Below are 14,910 nucleotides of genomic sequence, written 5' to 3' on the forward strand. Positions count from 1 at the left end.
GGAGAGGGAGAGGCCCAGGGCGATTGCTGCTCACAGTCACGTTGGCGTGGCTGGAGTGAGAGAGGGAGAGGCCCAGGGCGATTGCTGCTCACAGTCACGTTGGCGAGGCTGGACGGAGAGAGGGAGAGGCCCAGGGCGATTGCTGCTCACAGTCACGTTGGCGAGGCTGGACGGAGAGAGGGAGAGGCCCAGGGCGATTGCTGCCCACAGTCACGTTGGCGAGGCTGGACGGAGAGGGAGAGGCCCAGGGCGATTGCTGCTCACAGTCACGTTGGCGTGGCTGGAGTGAGAGAGGGAGAGGCCCAGGGCGATTGCTGCTCACAGTCACGTTGGCGAGGCTGGACGGAGAGAGGGAGAGGCCCAGGGCGATTGCTGCCCACAGTCACGTTGGCGAGGCTGGAGTGAGAGAGGGAGAGGCCCAGGGCGATTGCTGCTCACAGTCACGTTGGCGTTGCTGGGGTGAGAGAGGGTGAGGCCCAGGGCGATTGCTGCTCACAGTCACGTTGGCGTGGCTGGAGTGAGAGAGGGAGAGGCCCAGGGCGATTGCTGCTCACAGTCACGTTGACGAGGCTGGACGGAGAAAGGGAGAGGCCCAGGGCGATTGCTGCTCACAGTCACGTTGGCGAGGCTGGAGTGAGAGAGGGAGAGGCACAGGGCGATTGCTGCTCACAGTCACGTTGGCGAGGCTGGAGTGAGAGAGGGAGAGGCCCAGGGCGATTGCTGCTCACAGTCACGTTGGCGAGGCTGGACGGAGAGGGAGAGGCCCAGGGCGATTGCTGCCCACAGTCACGTTGGCGAGGCTGGAGTGAGAGAGGGAGAGGCCCAGGGCGATTGCTGCTCACAGTTACGTTGGCGAGGCTGGAGTGAGAGAGGGAGAGGCCCAGGGCGATTGCTGCCCACAGTCACGTTGGCGAGGCTGGACGGAGAGGGATAGGTCCAGGGCGATTGCTGCTCACAGTCACGTTGGCGTGGCTGGAGTGAGAGAGGGAGAGGCCCAGGGCGATTGCTGCTCACAGTCACGTTGGCGAGGCTGGACGGAGAGGGAGAGGCCCAGGGCGATTGCTGCCCACAGTCACGTTGGCGAGGCTGGAGGCAGAGAGGGAGAGGCCCAGGGCGATTGCTGCCCACAGTCACGTTGGCGAGGGTGGAGTGAGAGAGGGAGAGGCCCAGGGCGATTGCTGCCCACAGTCACGTTGGCGTGGCTGGAGTGAGAGAGGGAGAGGCCCAGGGCGATTGCTGCTCACAGTCACGTTGGCGAGGCTGGACGGAGAGAGGGAGAGGCCCAGGGCGATTGCTGCTCACAGTCACGTTGGCGAGGCTGGAGTGAGAGAGCGAGAGGCCCAGGGCGATTGCTGCCCACAGTCACGTTGGCGTGGTTGGAGTGAGAGAGGGAGAGGCCCAGGGCGATTGCTGCTCACAGTCACGTTGGCGAGGCTGGACGGAGAGAGGGAGAGGCCCAGGGCGATTGCTGCTCACAGTCACGTTGGCGAGGCTGGAGTGAGAGAGCGAGAGGCCCAGGGCGATTGCTGCCCACAGTCACGTTGGCGTGGTTGGAGTGAGAGAGGGAGAGGCCCAGGGCGATTGCTGCTCACAGTCACGTTGGCGAGGCTGGACGGAGAGAGGGAGAGGCCCAGGGCGATTGCTGCTCACAGTCACGTTGGCGAGGCTGGACGGAGAGAGGGAGAGGCCCAGGGCGATTGCTGCCCACAGTCACGTTGGCGAGGCTGGAGTGTGAGAGGGAGAGGCCCAGGGCGATTGCTGCTCACAGTCACGTTGGCGAGGCTGGAGTGAGAGAGCGAGAGGCCCAGGGCGATTGCTGCCCACAGTCACGTTGGCGAGGCTGGAGTGAGAGAGGGAGAGGCCCAGGGCGATTGCTGCCCACAGTCACGTTGGCGAGGCTGGAGTGAGAGAGGGAGAGGCCCAGGGCGATTGCTGCTCACAGTCACGTTGGCGAGGCTGGACGGAGAGGGAGAGGCCCAGGGCGATTGCTGCTCACAGTCACGTTGGCGTGGCTGGAGTGAGAGAGGGAGAGGCCCAGGGCGATTGCTGCTCACAGTCACGTTGGCGAGGCTGGACGGAGAGAGGGAGAGGCCCAGGGCGATTGCTGCTCACAGTCACGTTGGCGAGGCTGGACGGAGAGAGGGAGAGGCCCAGGGCGATTGCTGCCCACAGTCACGTTGGCGAGGCTGGACGGAGAGGGAGAGGCCCAGGGCGATTGCTGCTCACAGTCACGTTGGCGTGGCTGGAGTGAGAGAGGGAGAGGCCCAGGGCGATTGCTGCTCACAGTCACGTTGGCGAGGCTGGACGGAGAGAGGGAGAGGCCCAGGGCGATTGCTGCCCACAGTCACGTTGGCGAGGCTGGAGTGAGAGAGGGAGAGGCCCAGGGCGATTGCTGCTCACAGTCACGTTGGCGTTGCTGGGGTGAGAGAGGGTGAGGCCCAGGGCGATTGCTGCTCACAGTCACGTTGGCGTGGCTGGAGTGAGAGAGGGAGAGGCCCAGGGCGATTGCTGCTCACAGTCACGTTGGCGAGGCTGGACGGAGAGAGGGAGAGGCCCAGGGCGATTGCTGCTCACAGTCACGTTGGCGAGGCTGGAGTGAGAGAGGGAGAGGCACAGGGCGATTGCTGCTCACAGTCACGTTGGCGAGGCTGGAGTGAGAGAGGGAGAGGCCCAGGGCGATTGCTGCTCACAGTCACGTTGGCGAGGCTGGACGGAGAGGGAGAGGCCCAGGGCGATTGCTGCCCACAGTCACGTTGGCGAGGCTGGAGTGAGAGAGGGAGAGGCCCAGGGCGATTGCTGCTCACAGTTACGTTGGCGAGGCTGGAGTGAGAGAGGGAGAGGCCCAGGGCGATTGCTGCCCACAGTCACGTTGGCGAGGCTGGACGGAGAGGGATAGGTCCAGGGCGATTGCTGCTCACAGTCACGTTGGCGTGGCTGGAGTGAGAGAGGGAGAGGCCCAGGGCGATTGCTGCTCACAGTCACGTTGGCGAGGCTGGACGGAGAGGGAGAGGCCCAGGGCGATTGCTGCCCACAGTCACGTTGGCGAGGCTGGAGGCAGAGAGGGAGAGGCCCAGGGCGATTGCTGCCCACAGTCACGTTGGCGAGGGTGGAGTGAGAGAGGGAGAGGCCCAGGGCGATTGCTGCTCACAGTCACGTTGGCGAGGCTGGACGGAGAGGGAGAGGCCCAGGGCGATTGCTGCCCACAGTCACGTTGGCGAGGTTGGAGTGAGAGAGGGAGAGGCCCAGGGCGATTGCTGCCCACAGTCACGTTGGCAAGGGTGGAGTGAGAGAGGGAGAGGCCCAGGGCGATTGCTGCTCACAGTCACGTTGGCGAGGCTGGAGTGAGAGAGGGAGAGGCCCAGGGCGATTGCTGCCCAAAGTCACGTTGGCGAGACTAGACTGAGAGAGAGAGAGGCCCAGGGCGATTGCTGCCCACAGTCACGTTGGCGAGGCTGGACGGAGAGGGAGAGGCCCAGGGCGATTGCTGCCCACAGACATGTTGGCGAGGGTGGAGTGAGAGAGGGAGAGGCCCAGGGCGATTGCTGCTCACTGTCACGTTGGCGAGGCTGGAGTGAGAGAGGGAGAGGCCCAGGGAGATTGCTGCCCACAGTCACGTTGGCGAGGCTGGACGGAGAGGGAGAGGCCCAGAGCGATTGCTGCCCACAGTCACGTTGGCGAGGCTGGAGAGAGAGAGGGAGAGGCCCAGGGTGATTGCTGCCCACAGTCACGTTGGCGAGGCTGGGGTGAGAGAGGGAGAGGCCCAGGGCGATTGCTGCTCACAGTCACGTTGGCGTGGCTGGACGGAGAGAGGGAGAGGCCCAGGGCGATTGCTGCCCACAGTCACGTTGGCGAGGCTGGAGTGAGAGAGGGAGAGGCCCAGGGCGATTGCTGCTCACAGTCACGTTGGCGAGGCTGGAGTGAGAGAGGGAGAGGCCCAGGGCGATTGCTGCCCACAGTCACGTTGGCGAGGCTGGAGTGAGAGAGGGAGAGGCCCAGGGTGATTGCTGCCCACAGTCACGTTGGCGAGGCTGGACGGAGAGGGAGAGGCCCAGGGCGATTGCTGCTCACAGTCATATTGGCGAGGCTGGAGTGAGAGAGGGAGAGGCCCAGAGCGATTGCTGCTCACAGTCACGTTGGCGAGGCTGGAGTGAGAGAGGGAGAGGCCCAGAGCGATTGCTGCTCACAGTCACGTTGGCGAGGGTGGAGTGAGAGAGGGAGAGGCCCAGGGCGATTGCTGCTCACAGTCACGTTGGCGAGGCTGGAGTGAGAGAGGGAGAGGCCCAGAGCGATTGCTGCTCACAGTCACGTTGGCGAGGGTGGAGTTAGAGAGGGAGAGGCCCAGGGCGATTGCTGCCCACAGTCACGTTGGCGAGGCTAGAGTGAGAGAGGGAGAGGCCCAGGGCGATTGCTGCCCACAGTCACGTTGGCGAGGCTGGACGGAGAGGGAGAGGCCCAGGGCGATTGCTGCTCACAGTCACGTTGGCGAGGCTGGACGGAGAGGGAGAGGCCCAGGGCGATTGCTGCTCACAGTCACGTTGGCGAGGGTGGAGTGAGAGAGGGAAAGGCCCAGGGCGATTGCTGCCCACAGTCACGTTGGCGAGGCTGGAGCGAGAGGGAGAGGCCCAGGGCGATTGCTGCTCACAGTCACGTTGGCGAGGCTGGACTGAGAGGGAGAGGCCCAGGGCGATTGCTGCCCACAGTCACGTTGGCGAGGCTGGACTGAGAGGGAGAGGCCAAGGGCGATTGCTGCCCACACTCACGTTGGCGAGGCTGGACGGAGAGGGAGAGGCCCAGGACGATTGCTGCTCACAGTCACGTTGGCGAGGCTGAAGTGAGAGTGGGAGAGCCCCAGGGCGATTGCTGCTCACAGCAACGTTGGCGAGGATGGAGGCTGGAGGGAGAGGCCCAGGGCGATTGCTGCCCACGGTCACGTTGTCGAGGATGGAGGCTGGAGGGAGAGGCCCAGGGCGATTGCTGCCCACGGTCACGTTGGCGAGGCTGGACGGAGAGGGAGAGGCCCAGGGCGATTGCTGCTCACAGTCACGTTGGCGAGGCTGGACGGAGAGGGAGAGGCCCAGGGCGATTGCTGCCCACAGTCACGTTGTCGAGGATGGAGGCTGGAGGGAGAGGCCCAGGTCGATTGCTGCCCACGGTCACGTTGGCGAGGCTGGAGTGAGAGAGGGAGAGGCCCAGGGCGATTGCTGCTCACAGTCACGTTGGCGAGGCTGGACGGAGAGGGAGAGGCCCAGGGCGATTGCTGCTCACAGTCACGTTGGCGAGGCTGGAGTGAGAGAGCGAGAGGCCCAGGGCGATTGCTGCCCACAGTCACGTTGGCGAGGCTGGAGTGAGAGAGGGAGAGGCCCAGGGCGATTGCTGCCACAGTCACGTTGGCGAGGCTGGTGTGAGAGAGGGAGAGGCCCAGGGCGATTGCTGCCCACAGTCACGTTGGCGAGGCTGGAGTGAGAGAGGGAGAGGCCCAGGGCGATTGCTGCCACAGTCACGTTGGCGATGCTGGAGTGAGAGAGGGAGAGGCCCAGGGCGATTGCTGCCCACAGTCACGTTGGTGAGGCTGGGGTGAGAGAGGGAGAGGCCCAGGGCGATTGCTGCCCACAGTCACGTTGGCGAGGCTGGAGTGAGAGAGGGAGAGGCCCAGGGCGATTGCTGCTCACAGTTACGTTGGCGAGGCTGGAGTGAGAGAGGGAGAGGCCCAGGGCGATTGCTGCCCACAGTCACGTTGGCGAGGCTGGACGGAGAGGGAGAGGCCCAGGGCGATTGCTGCCCACAGTCACGTTGGCGAGGCTGGAGTGAGAGAGGGAGAGGCCCAGGGCGATTGCTGCTCACAGTTACGTTGGCGAGGCTGGAGTGAGAGAGGGAGAGGCCCAGGGCGATTGCTGCCCACAGTCACGTTGGCGTGGCTGGAGTGAGAGAGGGAGAGGCCCAGGGCGATTGCTGCTCACAGTCACGTTGGCGAGGCTGGACGGAGAGGGAGAGGCCCAGGGCGATTGCTGCCCACAGTCACGTTGGCGAGGCTGGAGGCAGAGAGGGAGAGGCCCAGGGCGATTGCTGCTCACAGTCACGTTGGCGAGGCTGGACGGAGAGGGAGAGGCCCAGGGCGATTGCTGCCCACAGTCACGTTGGCGAGGCTGGACGGAGAGAGGGAGAGGCCCAGGGCGATTGCTGCTCACAGTCACGTTGGCGAGGCTGGAGTGAGAGAGGGAGAGGCCCTGGGCGATTGCTGCCCACAGTCACGTTGGCGAGGCTGGAGCGAGAGAGGGAGAGGCCCAGGGCGATTGCTGCCCACAGTCACGTTGGCGCGGCTGGAGGGAGAGAGGGAGAGGCCCAGGGCGATTGCTGCCCACAGTCACGTTGGCGTGGCTGGCGCAGAGATGGAGAGGCCCAGGGCGAGGGCAGGTATTCAGGCCCAGACAGCTGCCAATATCCACCTGAAGAGGATGTTTCCTCTTGTGGGAGAATCCAGAACTCGGGAGTCACTTGAAAAAAAAGAGGTCGCCCATTTAAAACAGCAATGAGGAGAATGTTTTGTTTTGGAGCGGTGTGAGGCTCTCAAACTCACTTCCTCAAAAGGCAGTAAAACCAGAATCATTGAGCATTTTCAAGGCAGAGATTAATAGTCAGGCAAATTATCTCTATGGAAAGCAGATTCAAAAGGTGTCTGGGCAGAGGGATCTGGGTGTGTTTGTTCATGAATCCGCAGAAAGTCGGTATGCAGGTACAGCTTGTAATTAAAAAGGCAAATGGAATGTTAGCGTTTATTGCAAAAGGACTGGAGTATAAAAGTAGAGAAGTTTTGTTGCAATTGTCTTGGGTGTTGGTGAGACCACATCTGGAATACAGTGTCCAGTTTTGTTCTCCTTATTTGAGGAAGGATGTGGTGGGATTGGCGGCAGGTCAGAGGAGGGTCACCAGATTGATTCCGGGGATGAACGGATTGACGTCTGAGGAGAGATTAAACAGTTTGGGTTTGTACTCGCCGGAGTTTAGAAGGATGAGAGGGGATCTGATCGAGGTGTATAAAATACTAAGAGGGATTGTTAAAGTAAACTGATACCCTTGTGGGGCAATCTAGAACAAGAGGTCACGGATACAGGTTGAGAGGCGGTAGATTGAGAACTGAGATGAGGAGGAACTACTTCTCGTAGAGGGTGGTGAAGTTGTGGAACTCGCTGCCCTACAGTGCGGTGGAGTCCGAATCATTAAATGGTTTCAAGAAGGAGATAGATATATTTCTGATTAAAAAACGGGTTAAAGGGACATGGGGAAGAGGTAGGGAGGTGGATTTGAGACCAGGAAGAGACCGGCCCTGATCTGATTGAACGGCGGGGCAGGCCTTCCTCCTCCATTTGGGCTTGGGTCCCGCCCCCTTCTCGGTGCCATCAGAGAGCGTTCTCCAAGGCGGCCTTCAGGACGCGCGACAACGCAGAATCGCCGTGCAGAAACTTATAGCCAAGTTCCGCACACATGGGTGCGGCCTCAACCGGGACCTGGGATTCATGTCACATTACATTCATCCCCCACCATCTGGCCTGCGAAATCCTACCCACTGTCCTGGCTTGACACAATTCACACCTCTTTAACCTGGGGTTACCCCATCTCTGGATCTGTAAAGATTTAATCACCTGCTAATGCTCGCATTCCAAGCATTGTTTGGCATCTTTGAATCTGTCTATATATGTGTTTCTGGAACCCACCTCTTCATTCACCTGAGGAAGGAGCAGCGCTCCGAAAGCTAGTGACATCGAAACAAACCTGTTGGACTTTAACCTGGTGTTGTAAGACTTCTTACTGTGCTCACCCCAGTCCAATGCCGGTATCTCCACATTTTGGGAAAAGATGTTGACCTTATCTATCACCCCTAAGCCTCCACGCTCCAGGAAAAAAATGTCCCAGCATATCCAGCCTCTCTTTATAACTCAAACCATCTAGTCCTGGTAGCATCCTAGTAAATCTTTATTGCATCCTTCCAGAGAGAGACTGATGCATGCAGTGACACAGCATCCTCTCCGGCCCTTCTATTCCCGCTCTCCCTGTTGCCAAAACAGGCCCAGTACATTAATGCAGACATACTTCCGGCCCGCACACTGTTGCTTAACCCGATAGGGACAACTCAGCAGTTTATATTCCAACCGAATGTGGCTGGACATTTTCCCGGCTGTTACGTCGCAGGATATCCCCCTAGCTGGGTTGGAGAATCAGTGCCCTCCCCCACACCCACCGCCCCTCCCCGACCTCAGACTGTGAAATGGTTGATGCCTGGACTATTAAAATTCTGCATTCCTGCCAAATCCAGTACAATCCTTTCAAACTTCAGTTCAAAATCCCATCGGTACAAGCTTTCCGAATCTCCGTGTGCCTGGTATGGAGGGCATTATATGAGGAGCGGTTGAATAAACTCGGTTTGTTCTCACTGGAACGACGGAGGTGGAGGGGCGACCAGTTAGAGGTCTACAATATTATGAGGGGCATAGACAGAGTGGATAGTCAGAGGCTTTCCCCCAGGGTAGAGGGGTCAATTACTAGGGGGCATAGGTTTAAGGTGCAAGGGGTTTTGAGGAGATGTATGAGGCAAGTTTTTTTACACAGAGGGTAGTGGGTGCCTGGAACACGCTGCCGGAGGAGGTGGTGGAAGCAGGGACGATAGTGACATTTAAGGGACATCTTGACAAATACATGAATAGGATGGGAATAGAGGGATACGGACCCAGGAAGTGTAGTTTAGTCGGGCAGCATGGTCGGCACGGGCTTGGAGGGCCGAAGGGCCTGTTCCTGTGCTGTACATTTCTTTATTCTTTATTCCCTGTACAAATTTGAATACAGAAATTCCACTTCAAATATAGCTTTGGCAGTCGGAAAGAAATATCGGCTCGGAGGGAACAGGGTTTAAAACTCGCCCACTGAGACCCATTCATTTGGCAGCGTAGGGGTTAGCACTGTCATTTCACAGCGCCAATGACCCGGGTTCAATTCCTGGCTTGGGTCACTGTCTGTGCGGAGACTGCACGTTCTCCCTCGTGTCTGCGTGGGTTTCCTCCGGGCGCTCCGGTTTCCTCCCACAAGTCCCGAGTGAATTGGACATTCTGAATTCTCCCTCTGTGTACCCGAACAGGCGCCGGAATGTGGCGACGAGGGGATTTTCACAGTAACTTCATTGCCATGTTAATGTAAGCCTACTTGTGACACACAAAGATTATCATCATTATCTAAAAACTCAAATTCTTTCAGGTGGAATACACTTGGCAGTTGGTACATTCTTAATGCCTCAAGGCAAGAAATACAGCTCCTAAAAATAAACAGCCAATTTCCAAAGAATAAAGTACTGGTTTGGTGCAGTCACAGTTTCAGGATGGGGTTGGAACCTTGCTCGTCATTAGCGGGAGTGCTGATCGCAGGGTCCTTCCCGGGCAAGGATGCATTGCCTGCCAGTTCCAGTCAGCCAAGCCCCTGTTAAGGAGGCACTGGAGGGGCTGTTTTAGCTCACTGGGCTAAATCGCTGGCTTTGAAAGCAGACCAAGGCAGGCCAGCAGCATGGTTCGATTCCCGTACCAGCCTCCCCGAACAGGCGCCGGAATGTGGTGACTAGGGGCTTTTCACAGTAACTTAATTGAAGCCTACTTGTGACAATAAGCGATTTTCATTTCATTTCATTTTTCACTGAGAGTCATCATCGATCTTCCCATTTCATGCTTGCCGACACAACCTGTTTTGTAGCCAATTACTGAGGGTAAGCAGGCACGACGGCGTAGACCCACCCCTTGCGAAAAGGCAGGCAGAATCAACAGCCAGTGGGATCACTAATCGGTAGTACAGTGGTTAGCACTGTTGCTTCACCGTGCTCCGGTTTCCTCCTGCAAGTCCCGAAAGACTTGCTGTTCGGTGAATTAATCTCCTCTGCACCCTCTCCAAAGCCTCCACATCCTTCTGGTGGTGTGGCGACCAGAATTGTGCGCAATATTCCAAGTGCGGCCTTACCAAGGTTCTATCCAACTGCAGCATTATTTGCCAGATTTCATGCTCAACTTTGGTGGAGAGAAGAAAATCTGGCCAAGTTGCAGATGGCGTGGAAGTTGGGAATGGGCCGCCTTGCGGACTGGGGACAAAGTGCTGGAAAATGGGATTGGAATAGATAGGTGCTCGATGACGAGCACAGATGATGGCCGAAGGTAGCACAAGTGGATAGCATTGTGGCTTCACAGCGCCAGGGTCCCAGGTTCGATTCCCCGCTGGGTCACTGTCTGTGCGGAGTCTGCACCTTCTCCCCGTGTCTGCGTGGGTTTCCTCCGGGTGCTCCGGTTTCCTCCCACAGTCCAAAGACGTGCAGGTTAGGTGGATTGGCCGTGATCAATTGCCCTTAGTGTCCAAAATTGCCCTTAGTGACCAAAAAGGTTCGGAGGGGTTATTGGGTTACGGGGATAGGGTGGAAGCGAGGGCTTAAGTGGGTCGGTGCAGACTCGATGGGGCGAATGGCCTCCTTCTGCACTGTATGTTCTATGCTCTGTGCTGTAAAATCCTACGGCCTAAGGTAGCTGGAGACACTTGAAGAGGACAGGCATTAACGAAAATGATCAGACACCGTGATCGACAACACATAACACAGAAAATGTGAGGTGATGCATTCTGATCGAAGACACACAATGTGTTGCAAACACTACAATCTTAAAGGGTTACACAAGGAGAAAAAGAGCCTGAGGGTGTTAAAAATAATCTTTCAAACGTGGTGAGGCAGGTTGACAGAGCAACTGGTGATACCTAGACGATTCATGACTTTATAAATAGAAACAGATGCAGAGGAGCTCCGATAAACTGTCATAAAACACTGACTCAACCCCCAACCAGAGTCTCCCATCCAATTCTGGACACGGCACTTTGAGGAAGGACGTGAAGACTTTGGAGGGGATGAAGAACAGATTTACTGGGGATGACTCGAGGGATTAGAGTTAAGCGGATAGAGCAGAGAAGATGGGCTTATTCTCTTCCTCAGGGGAGAAGGCGAGATTGGGTAGAAGCTGTAGAAATCATGAAGGGTTTGAAGGAGGCGTGGGACTCAGGAGCCAGCAGGGGCTCGATGGGCTTAACAGCAAGGTGGCATAGTGGTAGCACTGTTGCTTCACAGCTCCAGGGTCCCGGGTTCGATTCCCCGCTGGGTCACTGTCTGTGCGGAGTCTGCACGTTCTCCCCCTGTGTGCGTGGGTTTCCTCCGGGTGCTCCGGTTTCCTCCCACAGTCCAAAGATGTTCAGGTTAGGTGGATTGGCCATGATAAATTGGCCCTTAGTGTCCAAAATTGCCCTTAGTGTTGGGTGGGGTTACTGGGTTATGGGGATAGGGTGGAGGTGTGACCTTGAGTAGGGTGCTCTTTCCAAGAGCCGGTGCAGACTCGATGGGCCGAATGGCCTCCTTCGGCCCTGTAAATTCTCTGTTGCAACAGCCGTCTCCTGCATTGCGCTGCCCGACTATCCTGTATCTGAGGAAGGGAATAGCCACCAATTCCAGAACAGGAATGACGCTGGGTTAGGGATTCAAGAAATGAGGAATCAAAGAATCCCTACACTTGCGGCACGGTGGCGCAGTGGTTAGCACTGCTGCCTCATGGCACCGAGGTCCCAGGTTCGATCCCGGCTCTGGGTCACCGTCCGTGTGGAGTTTGCACATTCTCCTCGTGTCTGCGTGGGTCTCACCCCCACAACCCAAAGATGTGCAGGTTAGGTGGACTGGCCACGCTAATTTTCCCCGTCATTGGAAAAAATGAATTGGGTACTCTAAATTTTTTTTTTTTAAAGAATCCCTACACCGGCCCTCTGAAAGAGACCCTACTTCCTGTGGGAATGAATTCCACAGGCTCACCACTCTTTGTGTGAAGAAATGTCTCCTTATCTCTCTCCGAAATGGTTTACCCGGAATCCTCAGGCTGTGACCCCTGGTTCTGGACACACCCATCATTGGCAACATCTTCCCTGCATCTGCCCTGTCTAGTCCTGTTAGAATTTTATGGCTCTATGAGATTCCCCCCTCATTCTTCTGAACTCCAGCGAGAACAATCCCAGTACTATCTCATGGAAAGCTACCAACAAAAGAATTCAAAGGAAATTAATGAACACCTAGCACTCGAGGACGTTTTGTGCGTCTCTATAGCACGTACTTCCTGAAAGAAGCAGAACTTTAATTTGAGAACAATTTCGAGCCTTGCCCAAATGACTGATTGAAATGAAATGAAATGAAAATCGCTTCTTGTCACAAGTAGGCTTCAAATGAAGTTACTGTGAAAAGCCCCTAGTCGCCACATTCCGGCACCTGTTCGGGGAGGCTGTTACGGGAATTGAACTGTGCTGCTGGCCTGCCTTGGTCTGCTTCCAAAGCCAATGATTTAGCCCTGTGCTAACGATTGATCGAGATTGAGCTGTTTCGCGCTGAATTCCTTTCCCCGACTCTGATCTACTTTTGACAGGAGGACAGAGTTTCCGGTTATTGCTGCACTCCAGGCTGTGAGGAGTTCCTGTTACGCTGCGAGTGTCCTCCAGCCGAAGCAGTCCCTTCCCCTCCGAATGCTTTCCTCAGACCAGGATGTTACATTCCCTAGTTACAGACTGTATTTTTCTCCCGGTACATAGTTTGTGAAGTGTTCTGATATCACAATGTCAGCATAGCTAGGACACAGTGAGCAGCGCTATCTATTTCGATTCTATTTACTCAAAGCTATCGCATCTGTACTGGATTCAACTCGAAGACATTGTCGCAAGAGCTGATAAGAATCAAGGACGCTTCACAAATTAACAATATGCGAACCTTTCTGTCAGTGAGAAAGATGATCCAATGAGATTCCACTGCTTGCTCACCTGACGGCCTGTGTTCAGAGTGGACATTCGAAGCTGGAGGAGGCCATTCGGCCCCTCGAGCCAGCTCCGCCATTCAATAAGATCATCGCCGATCTTTTTTTCCTCTAATTTCACAGGACCCAATTCATTTTTTTCCCAATTGAGGGGCAATTTAACGCGGCCAATCCACCTACCCTGCACATCTTTGGGTTGTGGGGGTGAGACCCATGCATATACGGGGAGAATGTGAAGACCCCACGGTATCTCAAACGTTTAGATCGAGTCGCCTCTTAACTCTTCTAAAATCTAATAGTTAACAAACTAACCTCCACAACCTTCCCTCCATAAGAACATAGAACATAGAAAATACAGCACAGAACAGGCCCTTCGGCCCACGATGTTGTGCCGAAGGAGCCTTGGTGAGCTGCTGCAGTGCATCTTGTAGATGGTACACACGGCTGCCACTGTGTGTCGGTGGTGGAGGGAGTTGTGGATGGGGTGCCGATCAAGCGGGGCTGCTTTGTCCTGGATGGTGTCGAGCTTCTTGAGTGTTGTTGGGAGCCGCACTCATCCAGGCAAGTGGAGAGTATTCCATCACACTCCTGACTTGTGCCTTGTAGATGGTGGACAGGCTTTGGGGAGTCAGGAGGTGAGTTACTCTCCCCAGGATTCCCAGCCTCTGACCTGCTCTGGTACCATAAGATGTAGGAGGAGAATTAGGCCACTCGGCCCATTGCGTCTGCTCACGACTGACCCCATCCTGGCCTTAACCCCACCGTCCTGCCCATTCTCCGAAACACTTCAACCCATGACCAATTAAAAATCTGTCTAACTCCTCCTTAAAGTTGGGTTGCTGGGTTACTGGGATAGAGTGGAGGTGTGGGCGTGGACGCTCTTTCCAAGGGCCGGTGCAGACTCGATGGGCCGAATGGCCTAATTCTGTCCCAGCATCCACGCGAGTGCCCAGCTCCTGGGTGCTGGAGTCTAAATGAAGAATGAAAGCCAACGTGGACTCATAAAATTCAGTGAGCAGAAACCTACTCCCCCACCACCACCTCAGTTTGTATCAGAATGGAGACTATCTCAATCAGCACATGGCAAATCCCCCCCAAGCAAGTTTGTAGCCCTACACCCATCCCAACCTTCCTGAAAATGAATCGCATCCTCCCTTGCCTGCTGCACTCTCAGTCCCCCCGAGACCCCCCCACTCACCCCTCCCTCTGCCTCCTGCTCCCAGCCCAAAGGGCTTTGTGTCAGGAACCCCAATGAGGGGCATGGACCCCTCATTGTACCTTCCAGGTCAGTTTCACAAGCTGTGTTGATTTCCCAATCACACACACACTCTAAAAGTCATGTCTATTTCAGGGAAATTGCAAGGAAGCAGAAGGAAATTGACCAACTCAGCTGGGTGGTTTTATATTTTCTCCAACAAACTCAAATTGGAACAAGAGCACACATCACTCACCTTTTGGACTTGGTCATGTTTCAGCTCGGTGAAGTAATACGCCAAGAGGTGTGAGGCTATCATCTTGCCGGCTGCTGAGGACAGAGAAGCTGAAAGTTAATAGGGCTGAAGGAGTTAATGTTGAACTGCTGACTGAGTGCGAGGTCTGTTGGACAGGATCTTCTCTCTCTCTCTGAAACACGTTGAGGAAAGGAAATGTTTCTGTCTCCCTCCCCTCCAGCTCTCTCTCAGTCACGTCAGTGCATCCTGCTCAGCCTCCCAGTGCAATTGGCAGCCGCCAGTGGGTGTGCCTCTGACTACTGCTATTTCTCATCTCCTCATTTGACTCCGGAGGGGGATGGGCCCTTGACTCGATCCCAACCCACAGAATGCCTCCGTGCAGCACGCCGCTTTTAAAGGGACAGGGAGGCAGGCACACTGGGTCAGGGAGAACAGAATATCTTTACACACACAGTGGGTGAGAGAGCCCAGGATATCTTTACACACACACACTGGGTCAGAGAGCCCAGAACATCTTAACACACACACACACACACACACTGGGTCAGAGAGAACAGAACATCTTAACACACACACACACACACACACTGGGTCAGAGAGAACAGAACATCTTAACACAC

At 56.2% G+C, this 14,910-nt stretch overlaps 1 protein-coding gene across 1 annotated transcript in view; it reads right to left on the reverse strand.

Annotated features, from left to right (window-relative positions):
* LOC140397056 (hexokinase-2-like) overlaps positions 1 to 14,540 on the reverse strand; it is a 104,454-nt gene extending 89,914 nt beyond the window's left edge. The window contains exon 1 of the mRNA XM_072486091.1: positions 14,291 to 14,540. Within this exon, the coding sequence (XP_072342192.1) occupies positions 14,291 to 14,353 (63 nt within the window). The 5' untranslated portion in view covers positions 14,354 to 14,540. The remainder of the gene's footprint in view (positions 1 to 14,290) is intronic.
* Positions 14,541 to 14,910: the final 370 nt, after the last annotated feature.

The sequence above is a fragment of the Scyliorhinus torazame genome, chromosome 20 (genome assembly GCF_047496885.1).
Source record: "Scyliorhinus torazame isolate Kashiwa2021f chromosome 20, sScyTor2.1, whole genome shotgun sequence".
NCBI classification, from domain to species: domain Eukaryota; kingdom Metazoa; phylum Chordata; class Chondrichthyes; order Carcharhiniformes; family Scyliorhinidae; genus Scyliorhinus; species Scyliorhinus torazame.